This window comes from Lepus europaeus, chromosome 7 (genome assembly GCF_033115175.1).
Source record: "Lepus europaeus isolate LE1 chromosome 7, mLepTim1.pri, whole genome shotgun sequence".
Taxonomy (NCBI): domain Eukaryota; kingdom Metazoa; phylum Chordata; class Mammalia; order Lagomorpha; family Leporidae; genus Lepus; species Lepus europaeus.
This window is the reverse complement of record NC_084833.1, coordinates 10677039-10695305: the sequence shown is the minus strand read 5'-3', so window position 1 is coordinate 10695305 and position 18267 is coordinate 10677039. Positions and strand designations below refer to the sequence as shown.

The following is an 18267-nucleotide window of genomic DNA, read 5'->3' as shown; positions in this document are numbered from 1 at the left end:
ATAAAGACCAACAGTGCGTCTTGGTAGAAAAAAAAAAAAAAACACTCTCCTTGTGTCTCACCCTTGAACTCCTGGGATTGACTGACCTATAAAAACCACTTCCACGTAAGTGGAAGCTTCCTCTCAATTAGAAAATTTCTCTGACATTCCACTACACATGAGGGTTATATCATTTTCAAGACCATTTCAGTTCCTTCAGCCACAGTCACAGTGGTGGCTTAAATCAAGGACCCACAACAAGCTGCTGGGAGGGGTACACACCATGTTACCCCAGTACCACTTCTGGTTGCACATGTGGTCACCACACAGAGAAAGTGTTCTGCCCAGTGCCACAGCCTGATTTCCACACTCTGAGGGCTCAGGGAAAGTTCCTGGCTTCCAAGTATCAGATCCAGCTGAAATCACTGGAAGAGAGGATTCCCACACATCCTGTACTACAACATAAGGTGGAACAACATTCCACAGTCAGATTCGATATACATCATATAACACAATGAAAAGAAAGCCATGCCATTGCTTCCCAGGAAGCATGTACCAAAATATCCATAAAATTTTATGTTATGCCATCATCCCTCACTTTCCAGACTGCAAGATTTTATCACCAGCTATTGGTGTACAACACTGAGTAAGGGAAAGAGTTGTTCCCCAACATCATATCTACTCCTTATCTTACAGTAAAGGAAACAAAACTTTTTCACATAAAGCCATCTGAACACTCCATCTGCCATGTCCTGTTAACACTCATGTTTATGTTACAAACTCACGGACCTCCCAACCTTCACAAACAGCCAAGAGACCCTGAGACCTTTGGCCATTCTTGTCTTAATGAATTTGCTTGACCACTGCACCAAACCACACCAGACCAGGTACCTCATTGTAATCTTGAACTTCTGACTTCATAAAACTATCCCAACTGGGGTGTGTGAAGGAAACCTGTTTGGTGTTTATCTGATGTTAGGTGACCTGCAAGAGTTCCCTTGAGTCCCTCCAGAATCCAGTGTTGTTAAAACCATGACCCTGGGGAAGGAACATGCATTTGAAGTGACCCATCTGGTCTACACTTAGATGATGTTGCTTTTGTTGGGGACATCAAAGTGTCATTATCAGGGGTCAGTGGGACTTGAGCCCCATTTTCTCCATCAGACCTCTCAGGTCGCAGAGCAGCTTTTTCACATCCTGTTTGATCTGGAGTGTGATGGCCTTGACATCCACAATGCACACAGGTTCATCTTTCTTTATCTTCTTGGTAGTTGACTCAGGGTCAGAGGGAACTTGCTGAGGCCCTCAGTTCCAGCATGTTTTTCCAGAGGGCGCTGGTCTAAGGATATTAGGGCAAACTCTAAAGCACAGTGTCTTGAGCCTCAGGAATGTGGATGATTTATGGAGCCAACTGCCCCTTTTCCCTTCATTTGAGCCACTACAGGGAGCAATAACCACCAGGTGGCAAATTTTTCTTTTTTCTTTGTAAGATTGCATTTCCCTGTACATGTGATTAATGCTATAACTAGTACTCTAACAGTATTTTACACTTTGTGTTTCTGTGTGAGTGCAAACTGTTGAAAGCTTTACTTAAGACATGCTAAATTGATCTCCTGTATATAAAGATAATTGAAAATGAATCTTGATGTGCATGGAAGGGGAGAGGGATCAGGAGAGGGGAGGGTTGTGGGTAGGAGGGAAGTTATGGGGGGGGAAGCCATTGTAATCCATAAGCTGTACTTTGGAAATTTATATTCATTAAATAAAAATTCTTTTAAAAAAAGATTGCATTTCCTTCCACGTGCACTGAACTAGCTCCCCAGGAGTTTGATCCACCCCAAAATCCAATGGGATATGGAACTCTACTAACTTATTGAAGTAGAATGGCTGCCCACACCAGCAATGACCACATGGCCAACCTGGAATCAAAAGTTCCACACCCCCCACCTTCTGACTCCTTCCATCCCAAACCTCAAGCTTCCTGATTCAGGACCATTCTGAACTTGTGTAGACAATGCCCACACAGACCATCATAAGTTCTCAAAATCAGTTTCTCCCACAACTCCCTCCCTCCCTCCCAACACAGCTCACAGTTGATGCCGGATATGTAGGGATGTTCTCCATACATCGGGGACCTCCCATTCAAATGGATTCAGTCTTGCCCCCATATGCCAGAGAAGTGAACAAGATCCCACAAGTAGGGTCCTCATCCCTGACCCACTTCAGAGCCAGGCTCAGGACTTACAAATTTGGTTTCTCACAGCACCATCCTCAGGTTCATTTAATTTGCTCAGTGGCTCATGGGACTCAAGGAAAGACACTTCACTGCACAATTTAAAATATGGAAATGGGAAACCAGAAGAGGACATGCAGAAGGCAAGGCCTGAAAGGCCCCAAGGCCATGGGTTGTGTCCCCTGGATTGGGGAGCCCCCTCCCAGCATGGTATCTGGAGAAATAATGGAGACTTCACATGCATGATTGTTGATAGATTTGGTGGGAGTCCCAGAATGGATTCTTCAGACTCCTTTCTTCCCATGCTGCAAAATCCTCTGGAGTGAGGTGGGTCTTAGTACCTACTGTGGGACACTCACACAGGAGAAACTTCATTACAGCTGGCTAAGGGCTGGGGGATTAGAGTTGGTATGTCCCACCTTGGAGAAAAGAAATCTAGTTTCTGTGCCTTGTGGAGGAAGTGATGAGTCAGGAACCAGGGCCAGAAACCAAATCTACCAAAATACAGATATATCCCATAATGTCAAACCCACGTGAATCCTACACAGGGAAGTGAGTCCCGCTCCCCAAACCAAGCTGCCCACATCACTTGGGGTGGCACATACAGGAATGCCACCCATTGCTAAGTTGGGTAGTTGCTCACTAAGAATCACAACCATCTACCCCACTGGGAAAAATCAGGGTAAAATGAGTTCCTGCAACACCATTTCAATCTTATGCTCAGGCATTCCTGAATAACTCATTCAAATAACCAAGCTTGGAAGTTATAACATGCTCCACTCTCATTTCTTAAGGCATAGCCACAACTACAGCTGGAAACACTTGGCAGGTACATTCCAAACATGGAAAGCAGTGTTGGTGCAAAGCTACTCTTAGAAGCTGACCCTGGGAAGGTAATCTAATCAGGAAAATGTTCGGTGTGGTACTGTGATAACAGTTAGCATTTACATACTGATAAGGGCTATTATAGTCAGGACCTGGGCCATATATAAGCAGCAGTTCTTGCCTGCTGCTATACACCTTCCACTCATCCTGCCCTCCTCTTTGATTTGGGAGCCAGGAAGAACCATGAAGTGGCTGCTGCTGCTCAGCCTGCTGGCGCTCTCTGAGTGCATCATCCACAAGTGAGTCTGTGGTCAGACAGCAGAAAGAGCAGCTCCAAGGGAGAACTTCTGAGTCCTTGGAAGCCTCCCAAACCCCCTCTCTGTCCATTCCTATTTCATGCCTTCTTTTGCCCCAGTTTCCACCACCTGGAATCCTCCTTCCTTCTCTCTCTGCACTTTTCATGAGGCCACACTCTAGTATGTTTGACTTCAGCTTTCTGAGTGCAGCTGGGATTTGGTTTCAGCTCCATCAACAGTGGCCTCCCCTTGTGCACTGTTGGGGAACAATGGGATTTTCTCCCTTTCCTTCTTTAACTTCTCTTGACCCAGTCTGCTTGTATCTCATAGGCTTCTGTAGCATCCCCTGAGCAGGATTCTTGCCAGTTACCCCACCCGCACTAACCATGCATGCACCAATGCTGTGCCCCAGGGTCCCCCTGGTTAGAAAGAAGTCCTTGAGGAAGAACCTGATTGAGAAGGGCTTGCTGCAGGACTACCTGAAGACTCACACCCCCAACCTGGCCACCAAGTACTTCCCCAAAGAGACCTTCGCCACAGTGTCCACTGAGAGCCTGGAGAACTACCTGGATGTGAGTCATGGGCAGGTAGAGGGGCAGCCCCCAGGAACTTCACCAACAACAGAGAGGGTGCCTGGGGGAAACGGAATACAACCAGGGACTGCTTCCTGGATTGCAGCAGCCCAGGCCAATCAGGGGAACTCACAATCATAACTGTTGCTCTCATATGTTCATCATTCATTCTTTTTTTCAGTCAAGGTTTATTTATCCTGAAGCCTGGTTACGTCTCAGGCCTTGTGCTGGGCCCAGGGGCAGCACTCAGCAAAATTGCCTAGCAGAGAAAGATGACTTCTCTAATTTAGAAACAATAGGATGAGGGCCGCCAAGTGAGGGTGTCACTCGATAAGTGAGGAGTTTCTGGAGGACAGGGAGGACTCCTGGGAGCAGTGAAGGAAAAATAGCAGTTTCCAAGTGCTGGGAGGGAATTCCTGACAGCCAGAGAGCTCATGGCTCTGCCTGTCCACATAGGGTGCCAAGGACATTTGAGGCAAGAAGAAAACAGTGCGTGAGAAAAGAGGAGAGGGGAGGAGGGTACTACCAAGTGAGGCAATGGGGCACAGGTGGGAAGACCACAGAGAGGCCAGGGACTGACATGGCCCAGAACCTAACTGCCACAGATTGATCTGAATCACTGGAGCGGTGCACGCAGATTTGAGTCTCAGGACCTCAGTGACACTTTTATTTGGAACTCACCAGCACGCTCTGGAGTTCAGCAGATCCCATGTGCCACTGTGTGAATAGCACACAGCCAAGTTTATAAAGCAGCCTTGGCTGTGGTCTGGGACTAGGTTCCCAAGATCCAACAGACCTGCTGCAAATAGGGTCTCTAATGCTTCCAAGCCTGGTAACCTTTGGCAAGTCGTTCACATTCTCTGAGCCTCAGCATCCTATTCTACAGAACTGACCCACACACGGCCTCTGTCCTTGGGTTCCTCCAATTCATTAAAACCACAGAGCTTCTGGGAGTGCCAGAAGAGGGCCTGGCAGCCCTGTGGTAGCGCTCAGAAACATCAGCCCATTTATTCATTGCACAAATATTTCAGAAGTGCTTCCTAAGTTCCTAAGGCTACACATGGTGAGGACACAACAGAGAGCAAGGGAAGCTCTTGGGACTTACATTCAAGAGAGGAAGACTAAGAAACCAGCTTGTGAGCTGATGTCATGTCATGAGAGATGCTGCAAAGCATAACTAATTATCTAACTGCCAAATGGCAAGAAGAAATGGAAGGGAACGGGCTACTTGGGATAAAGCAGTCAGGGAGGGCTTCTTTTCATTGGAAAAGAGCTCTGTGAATGATAAGAAGAAGAGTCAGCCAAAAAAATCCAGAAAAACATTTATATCTCAAGGAATAGCCAGTGCAAAAGGCCCTGGGTGGGATGGATCTTGTCATTGTACAGGAATAGAATAAACACTAGGGCAACTGGAGCAGAGATGGCAAGGGAGAAAGTGCTGCCACTGAGAATACAGTTACCGACAGTGCTTTTCTTAAAAACTGTTGTTGTTCATACCAAGGTTTAGAAATTAGATATTTCCATAAGTTCCATGTGTTAGTGCCTGTGCCCATCAGCAAGTGAATGAACACACACTCGAGGTTTCACTTGCTGGGTGCCACAGGTTACACCCCATCTACTGAGAGGGTGCACTCTCCAGGAGGGTGAGACTGACACCAGCAGGGTAGCAGCTAGAGAGGACAGCAAACCCCTTAGAGAATGGGCTAAGCGGCAACAGAGGCAATTAGTGAGGAATCAGAGAGGACGTCAAAGAGGGCAGAGAGCAGGACTGCACTTTGAATGAGGGTGTAATGAATGGGACGGTGAAAAGAGGAAAGGAGAAGAGGCAGAGACTGAGAGCTGCTGTGATGGAGGCCATATTGGGAGTCCCACGTCCTTCAGCTGTGTTGTCTTGGCCCCTGCAGACCGAGTACTTTGGCACCATCAGCATTGGAACCCCCCCTCAGGACTTCACCGTCATCTTTGACACTGGATCCTCCAACCTGTGGGTGCCCTCCACCTACTGCTCCAGTGCTGCCTGCAGTGAGTGCCTGCCATGCCCAGCCCAATTTGCCCCTTGCTGCCCAGCAACAGCTGATGCTGAAAGCTCTGACCAATCAGAGACTTCTAACAAATCATGATTCAAGCCTATAGGAGTCACTCAGGGATTCAAGCAACAGGCCTTGCCCAAGCAGCTACTAGGGAAAAAGCACCAGACAAAGGTGCTCTGGGGAATAAAGGGAGCACTTGGGAGTAGGCTGATGGACTCAGAGAGGAGAAATCCTATAGGGGCCCAGAGCAAGGCAGTGATGAAGGGCTACAGGCTGGTAAGCAACACTGAGTCATGCAACACAGTGGATTTAAAGGTGGACTTGGACATGCTGGAAATGAGCGAGCAGCTCAATAAATACAGAGAGAGAGAGAGAGAGAGAAAGAGAGAGAGAGAATCATTGCCTTGCTAATAAAGGAGACTTTGTCGTTAGAAGTCAGCACAAGGTTTCAAGATCCATCCTCTCCAGGCATCTTGACCTGATTTTAATTGACAAGGGACCTGTTGTCGGAGGCCACCCGACAAACCACACGGAGACACGCAGCACTCAGTCAATTCATCACCACGTTTATTGCCTCGTCGCGTTCCAAGCCAAAGTAGGGGGCCCGGCGATGAGGGACTGGAGGCAGTCTCCCTAAGGAAACCCTTCAGTCTCCAGCCCCGAGCACACAGAAATACAAGGATATATACCCCAGACCCCATACAGATAACATTCATTGTGTGCAATCATGCATAGCACAGGAATAGAGCAAGTTTACAAAGTAGCAATGATCAGGGTACAAGCTCTGCAGATAGAGCAAAGAACATCATAAACCTTCATCAGAAGTCACATCCTGCCTGCAGGAATGTGGGATGAAAAATCTTGTGCCTTCAGCCTTCAGGACAATAAGCACAGGAAACAGGATTAGATAAGGGACAGCCTCAGCCTGCTGCATCTCATGTCGGGCCAGGGCCACTGGCCCCGACAACCTGTGACACTGTCCATGCCCTAACACTTGGCTGTGCAGGAGGCCGCTGCAGTGCTCCGCACCATAGGCAGCAGGCCACTGTGCTCAGTGTCTGCCTGGGGGTCCTGGGAAGAACATGGGGTCGGCTGGGACCACCAATGAGAAATTGCCAACTGCCCAACAAGAGGGAGGAGAACTGTGTCTCTAGAACTCCAAAGGTCATCTTGGAGCAAATGCCATCTTTCTCTTCCATATTCCCATCCAAGGCCCCATCCTAGGAATTATTCATAGCCCATGACCATTGCCAGCACTTCGGAGGTTAATGATGTCACTCCTTGCCTTTGCAGCCGTCCATAACCGATTCAACCCTGATGACTCCTCCACCTTCCAGGCCACCAGTGAGACACTCTCCATAACCTATGGCACTGGCAGCATGACGGGCATCCTGGGATACGACACTGTGAACGTGAGCACCAGGCAGCTGTGCCCCCTCACAGCCTGGTCATCAGGATAGAGTCCAGGGACACTGTGGACCACAGTGAATGCCCCACAGCAAGCTCATTCTAACAGTGTGGATCTCAAAGATCACACATGCAACCTAACTGGGCAGTGGAGGGAGTGATATGGTAGAGCTGTCACACGCCCTCTAGGAGCTGAGCCATATTGGCACACGGGAGTGGTACTGGGAGCTTCAGCCGAACTCAGCGCTGAATGTCATGGAGGAAGCAGTGAGAAGAGACCCAAGGGCTCAATACTCTTTTAGCATCTCCTCCAGCCCTTGCTCTGCCTCCCTCTAGTCAGATGAGCTCCAAGTAAGGGAGGGGGAAAGTGCTCTGATTTGCTGGGGTCTATTTTACATCTGCTCATCTGAAATGTAAATGCAGAGTGACCCTCCATCCTGTAGTCAAAATCTTACAATGAGTCACACACTGTGCCCATGCAGACAGCCACTGCCAAGGTCTGTCCAATGGTGAGCCACAAACATTCTAGGGGACAATCCCTCGCCCTGTATTTTAGCTTGGTGTCTGGGAAGCTGACCCCTACAAAAAAATCAAGAAGGATCACTCTGAGTTCAGGGCTGGATCCCAGCAATGCTCCATAAATAGGTGCTCATGGTGGACATCATCTCTTTCACCACCACCACCCCCAATACAGGTTGGAAGCATCGAAGACACCAACCAGATCTTTGGCCTGAGCGAGACGGAGCCCGGTTCCTTCCTGTACTATGCTCCCTTCGATGGCATCCTGGGTCTGGCCTACCCCAGCATTTCCTCCTCTGGTGCCACGCCCGTCTTTGACAACATGTGGGACCAGGGCCTGGTGTCCCAGGACCTCTTCTCTGTCTACCTGAGCTCGTAGGTTGCACAGTTTGGGGGCTTCTCCCACACAGACCATTTCACCTAGCCCAGCAAGGGACTTATCCAGGGAGGGGTGGATTGTGCAGGATCTTAGAAGAATGAGATTTTTCCAAGTCTAGAGAAGGGTGTCTTTGGGCAGTAAAGCTTCCAACTCTCTCTCTCTCTCTCTCTCTCTCTCTTTCTCTCTCTCTCTCTCTCTCCCTGACAAGCTGTCAGCATTCACTGTTATTTATCAGAAGTCTTTGTCCACTGACTTGCTCAATTGCAGTGCCATAGCTATTTGGTCTCCAGAACCGATTCCCTCATCCCTGCCTCTCAAAAGACACAATTAAAAGTGCATCCCCTTAAAACAGGGTCAAGTTTCACAGCAAAAAAGAAGACATGCTTGAGACTGAGGGAATACTTTAAAAATTTCATTGAAAATGAAATTAAAACATACATGCAGGCACTGGATGCTTGGTGCAGTGGTTAAGCCACTGTGTGCTGCCCACAGCTCATATGGAGGGTCTGTTTTGAATGCTGGTTCTTGTGCTTCTGATTCAGCTTACACATACTGCCCACCCTAGGAGGCAGCATGTATACACTGAGGTGCTGGGATCACTGTCACCCACATGGAAGACACACATTGAGTTCTGTGATCCAAGATTCATCCTTGGCCTTCCATGGCTCTTAAGGATATTTAGGGAGTGAACCAGTGGATGCAAGATCTCTGTGTGTCCCTGTCTCTCTAGTAGTCTGCCTTTCAATTTAAAAAAAGAAAAAGTTGACTTTGCTATAAAACTCTTGAAACTTTGCATAATTTTTTAAAACACCAATTTTCCATGAACATTTGGCATACTCTTGAATGCACACATTCTAAAATATTTTTTATCAGTATAAAACATATAATTTGCGCCAGCGCCGTGGCTCAATAGGCTAATCCTCCGCCTTGCGGCGCTGGCACACCGGGTTCTAGTCCCGGTCGGGGCGCCGGATTCTGTCCCGGTTGCCCCTCTTCCAGGCCAGCTCTCTGCTGTGGCCCAGGAGTGCAGTGGAGAATGGCCCAAGTGCTTGGGCCCTGCACCCCATGGGAGACCAGGAGAAGCACCTGCTCCTGGCTTCGGATCAGCGCGGTGCGCCGGCCGCAGCGCGCCAGCCACAGCGGCCGTTGGAGGGTGAACCAACAGCAAAGGAAGACCTTTCTCTCTGTCTCTCTCTCTCACTATCCACTCTGTCTGTCAAAAATAAAAAAATAATAATTAAAACATATAATTTTATTTTTCTAGGAAAATAAAATTCTTTTGATGAAGTAACCTCATATATCTTGAACAAAGAAACTTTAAGATAATGAAAACAAGGTGATTTATTCAACAAAATGTAGGATCTAGGTTGTGGTGAATTATTTCTAAGAATGAAAAGGAATATACCAGAATAGATAATCAGAAATGTTTCAAGACATGGGCAACACCAGCCCTGGCTGAGAATCAGCAAGGTACCACCAAACTATTAAGATCCATCACTGTCCCATGTTCAATGTTCTTGTAGCATCAGTGTGATAATCACACAGTAGGGACCCAAAAGTTAAGGGTCCACCCTTGACTGCCACTTGGAAGCTGTGAGACTTAAGCAATGTAGTTATTTCTCTTTTTTAATGTCTAGTGAAAAAATAATACTGACCCCTGTGTGGGCACTGGTATAAGATGAAAGAATCTACATCGGTCACACATTCAGCACAGCTCCTGGCACTAATAAGTACCCTATCAAGCAGAGCTCTTTGGCTGTAAATAGCAGATGTGCAACACAAGAATGAATGAATAAATGAATGAATGTATCTTCCCCTAACGTTCCGCAGTGATGAGGAAAGTGGCAGCCTGGTGATGTTTGGTGGCATTGATTCTTCTTACTACACTGGAAGTCTGAACTGGGTGCCTGTTTCTTATGAGGGCTACTGGCAGATAACCTTGGACAGGTAAGAGTGGCGTGCTTGTGTGGTGTCCAGACCTTAGCACTAATCCCTATTCTTTATCAACCTGAACTTCCCTCATCTACCTAGAACACCAAGCCAGGGGGAAGCTGTAACCCAGCAAAGGCAAAGACAGCCCAGCAAACTGCTTCTCTGAAATGGGGGAAGACAGACAGCTTTCAGGAACCCAGCACCTCTGCTAGGTGGGACCACCACTTCATGTGGTCCAGGAGGCAGGACCACATCCCAGCACACCCTAGGAGTGGTAGCACACACTTCTGTCCATGACTCTCAGAATTTAGGGGAGTTGGAAAACACCATACAACTTCCTTGAGGAACAAAGTCACTAGCAGTCTAGGATTACAATGAAATGACTGAGAAAATGTCTCAGGACACGCTGGCCCCAGCCTGTCTCAGCTATTCATCCTCTGAGGAGGAGCCATCTGGGGTCCCAGGTGTTACCCATGTGGACTCAGGAAACCCTTCCTTGCATCTCCCATTCAGCATCACCATGGATGGAGAGACCATTGCTTGTGCTTATGGCTGCCAGGCCATCGTGGACACGGGCACCTCTCTGCTGGCTGGCCCCACCAGTGCCATTTCCAACATCCAGAGCTACATTGGAGCCTCTGAGAATTATGAGGGCGAGGCAAGTCCAGCCCCTAATGCTCTCTGCTAGACACTGGGGGGGGGGAGTACCATGCACAAGGGATGAACCCCTTCTAACCCCCACACTCGCACCTTCCAGATGATCGTCAGCTGCTCATCCATGTACTCCCTGCCCAACATTGTCTTCACCATCAATGGAGTCCAGTACCCTGTGCCCGCCAGTGCCTACATCCTGGAGGTAAGGGAGCACTCGGCCAGTCACAGGATGGGCCCAAACACAAGGTGGCCACACACTGACCCCTGCACAAGGAAAAGAAATTTTTACCTACAAAATGCAAGAGGCAGACTGACACTTGCTCTGTATGGCCTTCAGAGAAAAAAAAGTATATTCACAAGGGATGGATGAATGAGTATCTGGATGAAGCCCTGAAGGGAAAAGTGAGGCAAACTATGATGGTGTGATACGGGGTCTCTCTATCTGGACACCCTCATCAGAGACCTGAGTCCCAATGTCCTGCCCATCATTTCTGAGCAAGGTGCAGATTTTCTCACCCTCTGTTTCCTAATTTATCTAAATACAACAGGTGTCAGTTCATCAGATCCCCAGAGTATAGTTACAGGGAATATTTGAAAGTGACCACTTTCCGAGTCCAGTGAGCCACAGGAGTGCTCCTTTCCTCCTACTAATCTGTGATATACAAAACCAGTTTTTCACAGTGGGCTGACTTTCCTCAGTCAGGAGTGTTCACATCTGGGGCTCTCGCAAGGCAAGTGTAACATGCAGCCAAGGCTAAGCCCGGTAACCCAGGAAGGGTAAGAACCCATGGCTGCCTACTGTGCTCTTGGTCAGTTTGAGAATAAGGATAAGAGGTTTTACCATCAGGGTATGAAACATCTTCCCAGAACATGAGCTAACTGAATCCCAGTGCTGAGGTCGGGGTTCCTGGGTCTGCCAACAACAGCAGAAAATGTTCAGAATACGTGCACACCAGGTATTGACTGACTCCAGTCCTGCAAAAGCCACATCCAATCCCACTGAGACAGGCAGCCCTCTTTGCATGGGCCTTGCAGCCAGAAAGGACACCCAGGATAGTTACCACCCAGTACCTGTAACACTAACCCTGTTTCCCATCTCAAATGCTATTCTCTATTATGCAGGAAGATTCTGTCTGCACAAGTGGCTTTGAGGGCATGAACGTCGACACCTCCACCGGCGAGCTCTGGATCCTGGGTGACGTCTTCATCCGCCAGTACTTCACCGTCTTTGACCGGGCCAACAACCAGCTGGGCCTGGCTGCCGCAGCTTAAACCTGCAACTTTCAAACCGCTACCAGAGATATCTGGCCTCAGTCCTGCTCCCCCTTAAGTGCATAGAATTCTCCTGATTGAACTTCCTAAAACAAAGTCACCTTCTAGTTGAAGTAGATGCCTGATCCTGTTCCCAGTCATACCAAAAATGTAGAATAAAAACAGCTGATGAAAATGGGTGTGCAGCTCCTTCTCCTCACTAGTATTTCTCCTAAACATCACGTAGGTCAAAACACAGGCAAACATGCAGAAACGAACTCGTCCACTTGGACATCAACAGGCAGTGACATTTCATAGCAGGAGCTAGAAGCATTACAAAACACCTGGACACCAGAAACACTGGGCTCGAGGTTCCATGTCCTATGGGCACCCAAGCCTGGGGCTGAGGGAGTCAACCTGCTATTTCTCCCAGAGCCATAGGACATAATAAGCAAAGGGAGAAAGTCAAGAGGAGGAGCTATGATGGCGGTATTCCTGAGTGGGAAGGAGGAAGCTTTGCTGTCTGCTAGACACAGACAGGGGAGGGACAGAAGCTGTCACTCAAGACCTTCCAGGCTACATTTTGTAATGAGCTGATCTTTCAGAACCTCCAAAATCTGGGTGTTAAAACGTCAACCAATGCTTTTTCCCCATCCATGATTTAGGGTGGCCTTGGGTGCATTAATTAAGGTGCCTCATGTGACAAATGCATCCCTTTTAAGACTGTCTGGGCTAAAAGCCAGCTCTGCTCTCAGGCCCACTTTCCTCCTAATGCACATCCTGGGAGACAGCCGGTGATGATTCCAGAGCTTGTGCCCCAGCCATCAAATGTGGAGACCCACACTGAGTTCCAAGCTCCAGGATTTGGCCTGGCCCAGCCACACCTATTGCAGGCATTTGGGGACTGAACCAAGGATGGAAGGTCTCTGTCTCTGTGTCTGTGTCTCTAGTTACAATACACACTGTCTCCATGACTTTCAAATAAGTAAGAGAGAAGGAAGGAAAGAAGGAAGGAAGATAGATGACTTTCCACTTCCCAGAGTTGGCAGTTTGAGTTTAAATTTAAGCACATTAGCATAGATACATATATTGAAGACACAAACCGAAAGCACTTAGAGGAATATTCCTTCAAACAGGTTTGGTAGCAAAATGTTTCATAGAAAGCACAGCCTCAAACTACATATGGAACGTACTCATTCTAGGCTTTTCTTCAAGGTTCAGAAGGCACAGATGCCAGTTAGACTCTGAGAAGCTCTGCTGGGATCTGTTTCATGCTGACTCCCCTTCACTCGAGGTCAGTTCTTCCTCCAGTGCTAGGAGGCTCATTCATTAGTCCTGTGCCTCTCAGGCAGGGAACTGGAAAAATCCCTCCAGCTCCTGCCTCTGCCTGACTCTGCCGGAGATGCTGGCCTCTAGGAATATTTAGGTTGAGCTCCATAACACATTGCACCAGGCCTCCCCAGTGTCTGTGTCACCCTCTCTACCCACTGGCCACAGCTGCATGATGGTTTTGAAATATAAATTTGATCCCCACCCTCCCTCCTTAAAACTCCAACAAGTGCTTTGCATTGCATTTGGAATAAAACAACACATTTTAGTGCGGAGTTTTGGTTCCTCCAAACATTCCCGGAGCCCAATCCCCTTGCCCCCAGCACCTGCCACTCTGGTCATCTCACTCTGAAGCAGCTTTAGCTTTTCCCACCTCAACCCCCTTCCCTATGCTGCAATCGCCACTGCCTCCTGGGATCTTATTAGCAGGAAACTGCATTCAAGCGCTGGGAATCAAACTGAGGTCCTCCGGTGTAGGATAGATAGAGGTACCTTAAGTGCCAGGACAAACACTCGGCCCTGCAATCACTTCTGAAACGGCTCAGATCACTTGGCCTTGGGGCAGCACCCAGGGCCACAGAAACTGACACTTTGTTGCAGGCTTCTGACACCATCCCCTGATCTCATACTGTGCCCAGAACCCTGAAAGTGCCATCTGCATCCAAGAACAATACCATCATGCTTGTTGCACCACAGCATGCGCAGAATTCAGACCTGAGCACAACCCTGGAAAAACAATTTCCGCCCAGCTTTGGTCTTAACATGGTCTACAGACCTGTGGCGACAGCCAGCCCTGGTCAGAGGACCCTGCACGATAGGGGCTTCCCTTGGTTACAGCATGTCTCTCATTCGATACAGAGTCCTTTACCTAACAAAGATTCTCTAAAAATGATTCCTGACCACTTCCCCAAGAGCATCTTTTTGGAAGCAATAGAAAGGAACTGGTGGAGTCCTTTGAGTGGGACCTGCACTCAGGGAGAGCCAGCAGCCCAGGAGCCAGAGCAGGGTTTTATGGTCCCTGTTTGCACTGCCTACTCACGCAGCAATTTCATCTCGAAAGTTCTATGTCCATGGTATAGAGTGTGGACACAGCCTCTGACTATGCTGTTGAGAGCTGACCCTTTGGTCAGTGATTAGATTCAGATAAGGTCATTGAAGGGCGTTGCCCGTGATCAAATTCAGGGGGACTTGTTAGAAGAGGAACAGACACCAGACCAACCTCCACAGACTGCATGTGCCCTGTCTCCAGTCACGTGATGCCATGCACCTCCTCCGGACTCTGCCACCAAGTCCCCACCACGACTGAGCGAGGACGAGTCCCAGCTACTCTGCTTCCAGTGTGGCTGCCTGATAATGTGCTTCAGAGGGCAGCGGAATTTGGCCCAGGTGCTGCAGCCACTGCCACCCATATAGGAGACGAAGATGCATTTCTGGGTTCCTGAATTCTACCTGGCCCAGGCCTGGGTTTAGCTGCCTTTTTGGATTGAAACATAAATTGAAGCTCTCTCTGTCTCTTCCCCTCTTGTTGTCATTTTGGCTTTGATTAAATAAGTAAAGCTTAGAAATTTTGAAATTTATCCATACCAGGGGTCTTTAAAGAGTTTGGGGAAAATGTGTATTATGAAAAACCAAAACTGCATTTGGCGCAGCATTTGAGACACTCCTTCAGACACACACACTCCATGCCAGAATGCAACTCAGCTCCTCATTTCAGCTTCCTGTTGATGCCTGGGACAGAGTAGAGGAGAGCTCAAGTAGCTGGGTCCCTGCCTCATGTGGTTGACAGATTGAGATTTTGGGTGCTGGCTTCAGCCTGGCGCAACCATTGTAGACATTTAGTGAGTTAGCTAGCAAGTGACAGATATTTTTCTCTTTCTTTCTTTTTCTCTGTCTTCTCAATAAATAAAGGTAAGAAAAAAATACATCGTAGTTGTTGGAATTTGACATTGCAGTTAAGCCACCTCCTGGGACACTAGTATCACATATGGGAATACCTGGCTTCAAGTTTGGCTTCTGCTCCTGATTCTACCTTCCTGCTAATTTCACACTTGGAGGCAGCACGAGGTGATGGCTCAAGTCTTGGGTCCCTGGTATCCATGCTAAAGACCCAGATTGAGTACCTATCTCTTGGCTTCTGCCTGGACAGGCTGCAAAGGCTTTTTACAAGTGAACCAGTAGTTGGGAAATGTCTCTCTCTCCATCTCTCTTTCTCTCTCTCTCTCTATTACTCTCACTCTCTCTGTCTCTTTCTGTATCTCTGCCTTTTGAACAAAAAAATCAAATAATTTGAAAAATTATTCATGAATTTCAACTTTTTACACAAAAAACAGTATCTTTTACTTCCATTTTGACCAAACTGTGAAGGACCCTAATACAATGTAAATGCTATGCAAAAAGTTGTTAGAGCATACTGTTTAGGTATTCAATGACAAGGAAAACAGTCTGTACACAATCAGTATGGGTGCAGCTCTTCCTTCAAGTATTTTTTTTGACAGGCAGAGTTATAGACAGTGAGAGAGAGAGACAGAGAGAAAGCTCTTCCTTCCGTTGGTTCACCCCCCAAATGGCCACTACAGACAGAGCTATGCCAATCCAAAGCCAGGGGCCAGGTGCTTCCTCCTGGTCTCCCACGCAGGTGCAGGGGCCCAAGCACTTGGGCCATCCTCCACTGCACTCCCGGGCCATAGCAGAGAGCCAGACTGGAAGAGGAGCAACCAGGACAGAACCGGCACCCCAACCAGGACTAGAACCTGGAGTACCAGCGCCGCAGGCGGAGGATTAGCCTAGTGAGCCACGGCACCGGCCCTTTCAAGTATTTTTGATCTGTGGTTGGTTGCATGTGGGGATGGAGACACCAAGGATGTGGAGAGACAACTGTCCTTTTCAGCACAAGGACACAGGCCTATGTCCTTCCCCAGCTCAGGCCACCCCCACTTCTAAGGTCCAGAGGGGCTTGACTGGAGCACTGAAGACCCTGGTGAGACAGGAGTGCCTAGAAGCCCCCGGTTTCCACTGGAGTCCTGCCCTCAGGTCCCAGAGTGGGTGAGGTGGACGCCTGCTTTCTGAGGTCTGCATGTCACACAAGTTCATGCTTTGGGGGAGCTCCAGGACAGGGACTGCAGACCACGCTACCTTGCCAGTGGATTTCTGGCAAGAATTGTTTACAGGACCCATGGCTTCTGTCCCAGAGCCTCCTAGAAGCTTTGCCCAACTCCACATCTCCATTCCTCCATACACAGGGACTCTAGAAAGACACAGATGGGTGCACAGTTGTGCCACCTGGTGGCCCATGTGGATCTGGACAAGCAGCTGGGAGCCCACAGGGAGTTCTGTAATCTGAGGAGCCAAAACACCCTGGGCAGGCACCAGCCCCTGCCTCCAGAGACCATAATTACTTCAGCCATCTTCCACCATGTTCCCAGATGCATTGGCAGGAAAATGGATTGGAAGCAGGGCAGCCAGGTCTCATCCTGGAGCTCTGCTATGGGATTCCGGCATTGCAAGGGGTGGCCCAATCCACTGTGCCAAAACGCCAGCTTAGGGCCTGGATCCGTTTTGCAGAACAGCACAGTCATCCCACGGTGTCTATAAGAGATTACATTTGCATAGAACCTATGCATATCCTCCCCCATGCTAGCCTTTAAATGGAATCTGGATTACTTATAATGCCTATATAAGTCTATAGCAACAATCATTCTGTACACATATTGTGTACAAATGCAATTTTTTCTTTCTAATTTTGTTTAAGATAGATCTTATTTATTTTATTTATTTGAAAGGCAGAGTTACAGACAGAGAAGGAGAATAAGAGAGAGACATTTTCTATCTGCTGGTCCACTCGCCCACATGACCAATATGACCCAGGCTGGGCTGGGTCAAAACCAGGAGCCTGGAACTCCATCTTGGTCTCCCATGTGGTTGGCAGGGGCCCAGGGTTGTGGGTCTCTTCAGCCTTTTCTCAAAGCACATTAGCTGGGAGCTAGATTGGAATGGAACGGTCAACTTGAGCCTATGCCCATTTGGGATGGCAGCATCACAGACTGTGGCTAAATCCCTGCACCTCCATGCTGGCCCTTTGTTAAAATATTTTTGATGATGGATGTTTGGATGCCCAGATGGCAGGAGCCACAGGTGCAGAGAATTTACGGTACTTGCAAATCCTCTGTGAGTGTTCATCAAGTGTTGTTCTATCTCATGTGTCCACATCCTATCTCACATCAGCCCTTATAGATCGGGGTTGTTATCATTCTGCTCTGCCGGGTGAGGTGACTGCTTCAGGTCACAGCACGGCTGCTTGTGGAGCCTGGATTCACATCCAGATTACATTCTTTTAACTTCTTCTGTGTATTGATCCCTGAAAAATTTTTTTTTCTTTTAAAATACTTAGTTGAAAGACTGTGTGACAGAGATAGAGATGGGGCGGCAGGGACAGAGAGATTTTCCATTTGTTGGTTCACTCTCCCAATGGTTGCAAATGTCAGGGCTGGGCCAGGCCAAAGCCAGGAGCCAGGAACTCCATCTGGGTCTCTCACGTGGATGGCAAGGGCCCAAGAACCTGGGCCGTATTCTGTTGACTTCCCTGGTGCAGGGGCAGAGAGATGGATTGATACCGGGGCAGCTGGGACTTGAACTGCTGCCCATATGAGATGGCGGCATTGCAGGCAGCTGCTTAATCTGCTGTACCATAATCCTGGCCCAGATTCCTGATAATTCTTTGTCCTTCTTCATTGAGTACGTCTGTGTGGCTGTTTTTGCAGAGAGCAAAAAGGACATGAAAAGCCATTATATATCACACAGCTCTGAGGCCCTGGTGTGGCCCAGAGCTGGTCATTTTTTATATTAAAGATTTATTTATTTATTT

The 18267-nt window shown here is 48.2% G+C and overlaps 1 protein-coding gene across 1 annotated transcript; it reads left to right on the top strand.

Annotated features, from left to right (window-relative positions):
- The first annotated feature begins 3280 nt into the window (after positions 1–3280).
- Positions 3281–12098, top strand: LOC133764166 (pepsin-3-like). Its single transcript, XM_062197842.1, has 9 exons — positions 3281–3336; positions 3746–3905; positions 5810–5927; positions 7229–7347; positions 8037–8236; positions 10071–10187; positions 10686–10830; positions 10930–11028; positions 11949–12098. The coding sequence occupies exons 1-9, from the start codon at positions 3281–3283 to the stop codon at positions 12096–12098; spliced, it is 1164 nt and encodes a 387-aa protein (XP_062053826.1).
- Positions 12099–18267: the final 6169 nt, after the last annotated feature.

Bases quoted from the DNA above. Each gene is read 5' to 3' on its own strand.
- LOC133764166 (XM_062197842.1), top strand. From the start codon at position 3,281: ATGAAGTGGCTGCTGCTGCTCAGCCTGCTGGCGCTCTCTGAGTGCATC. The intron at 7,348-8,036 runs GTGAGCACCAGG...CCCCCAATACAG, and splicing joins TGGGATACGACACTGTGAAC to GTTGGAAGCATCGAAGACAC. The intron at 8,237-10,070 runs GTAGGTTGCACA...AACGTTCCGCAG, and splicing joins TTCTCTGTCTACCTGAGCTC to TGATGAGGAAAGTGGCAGCC.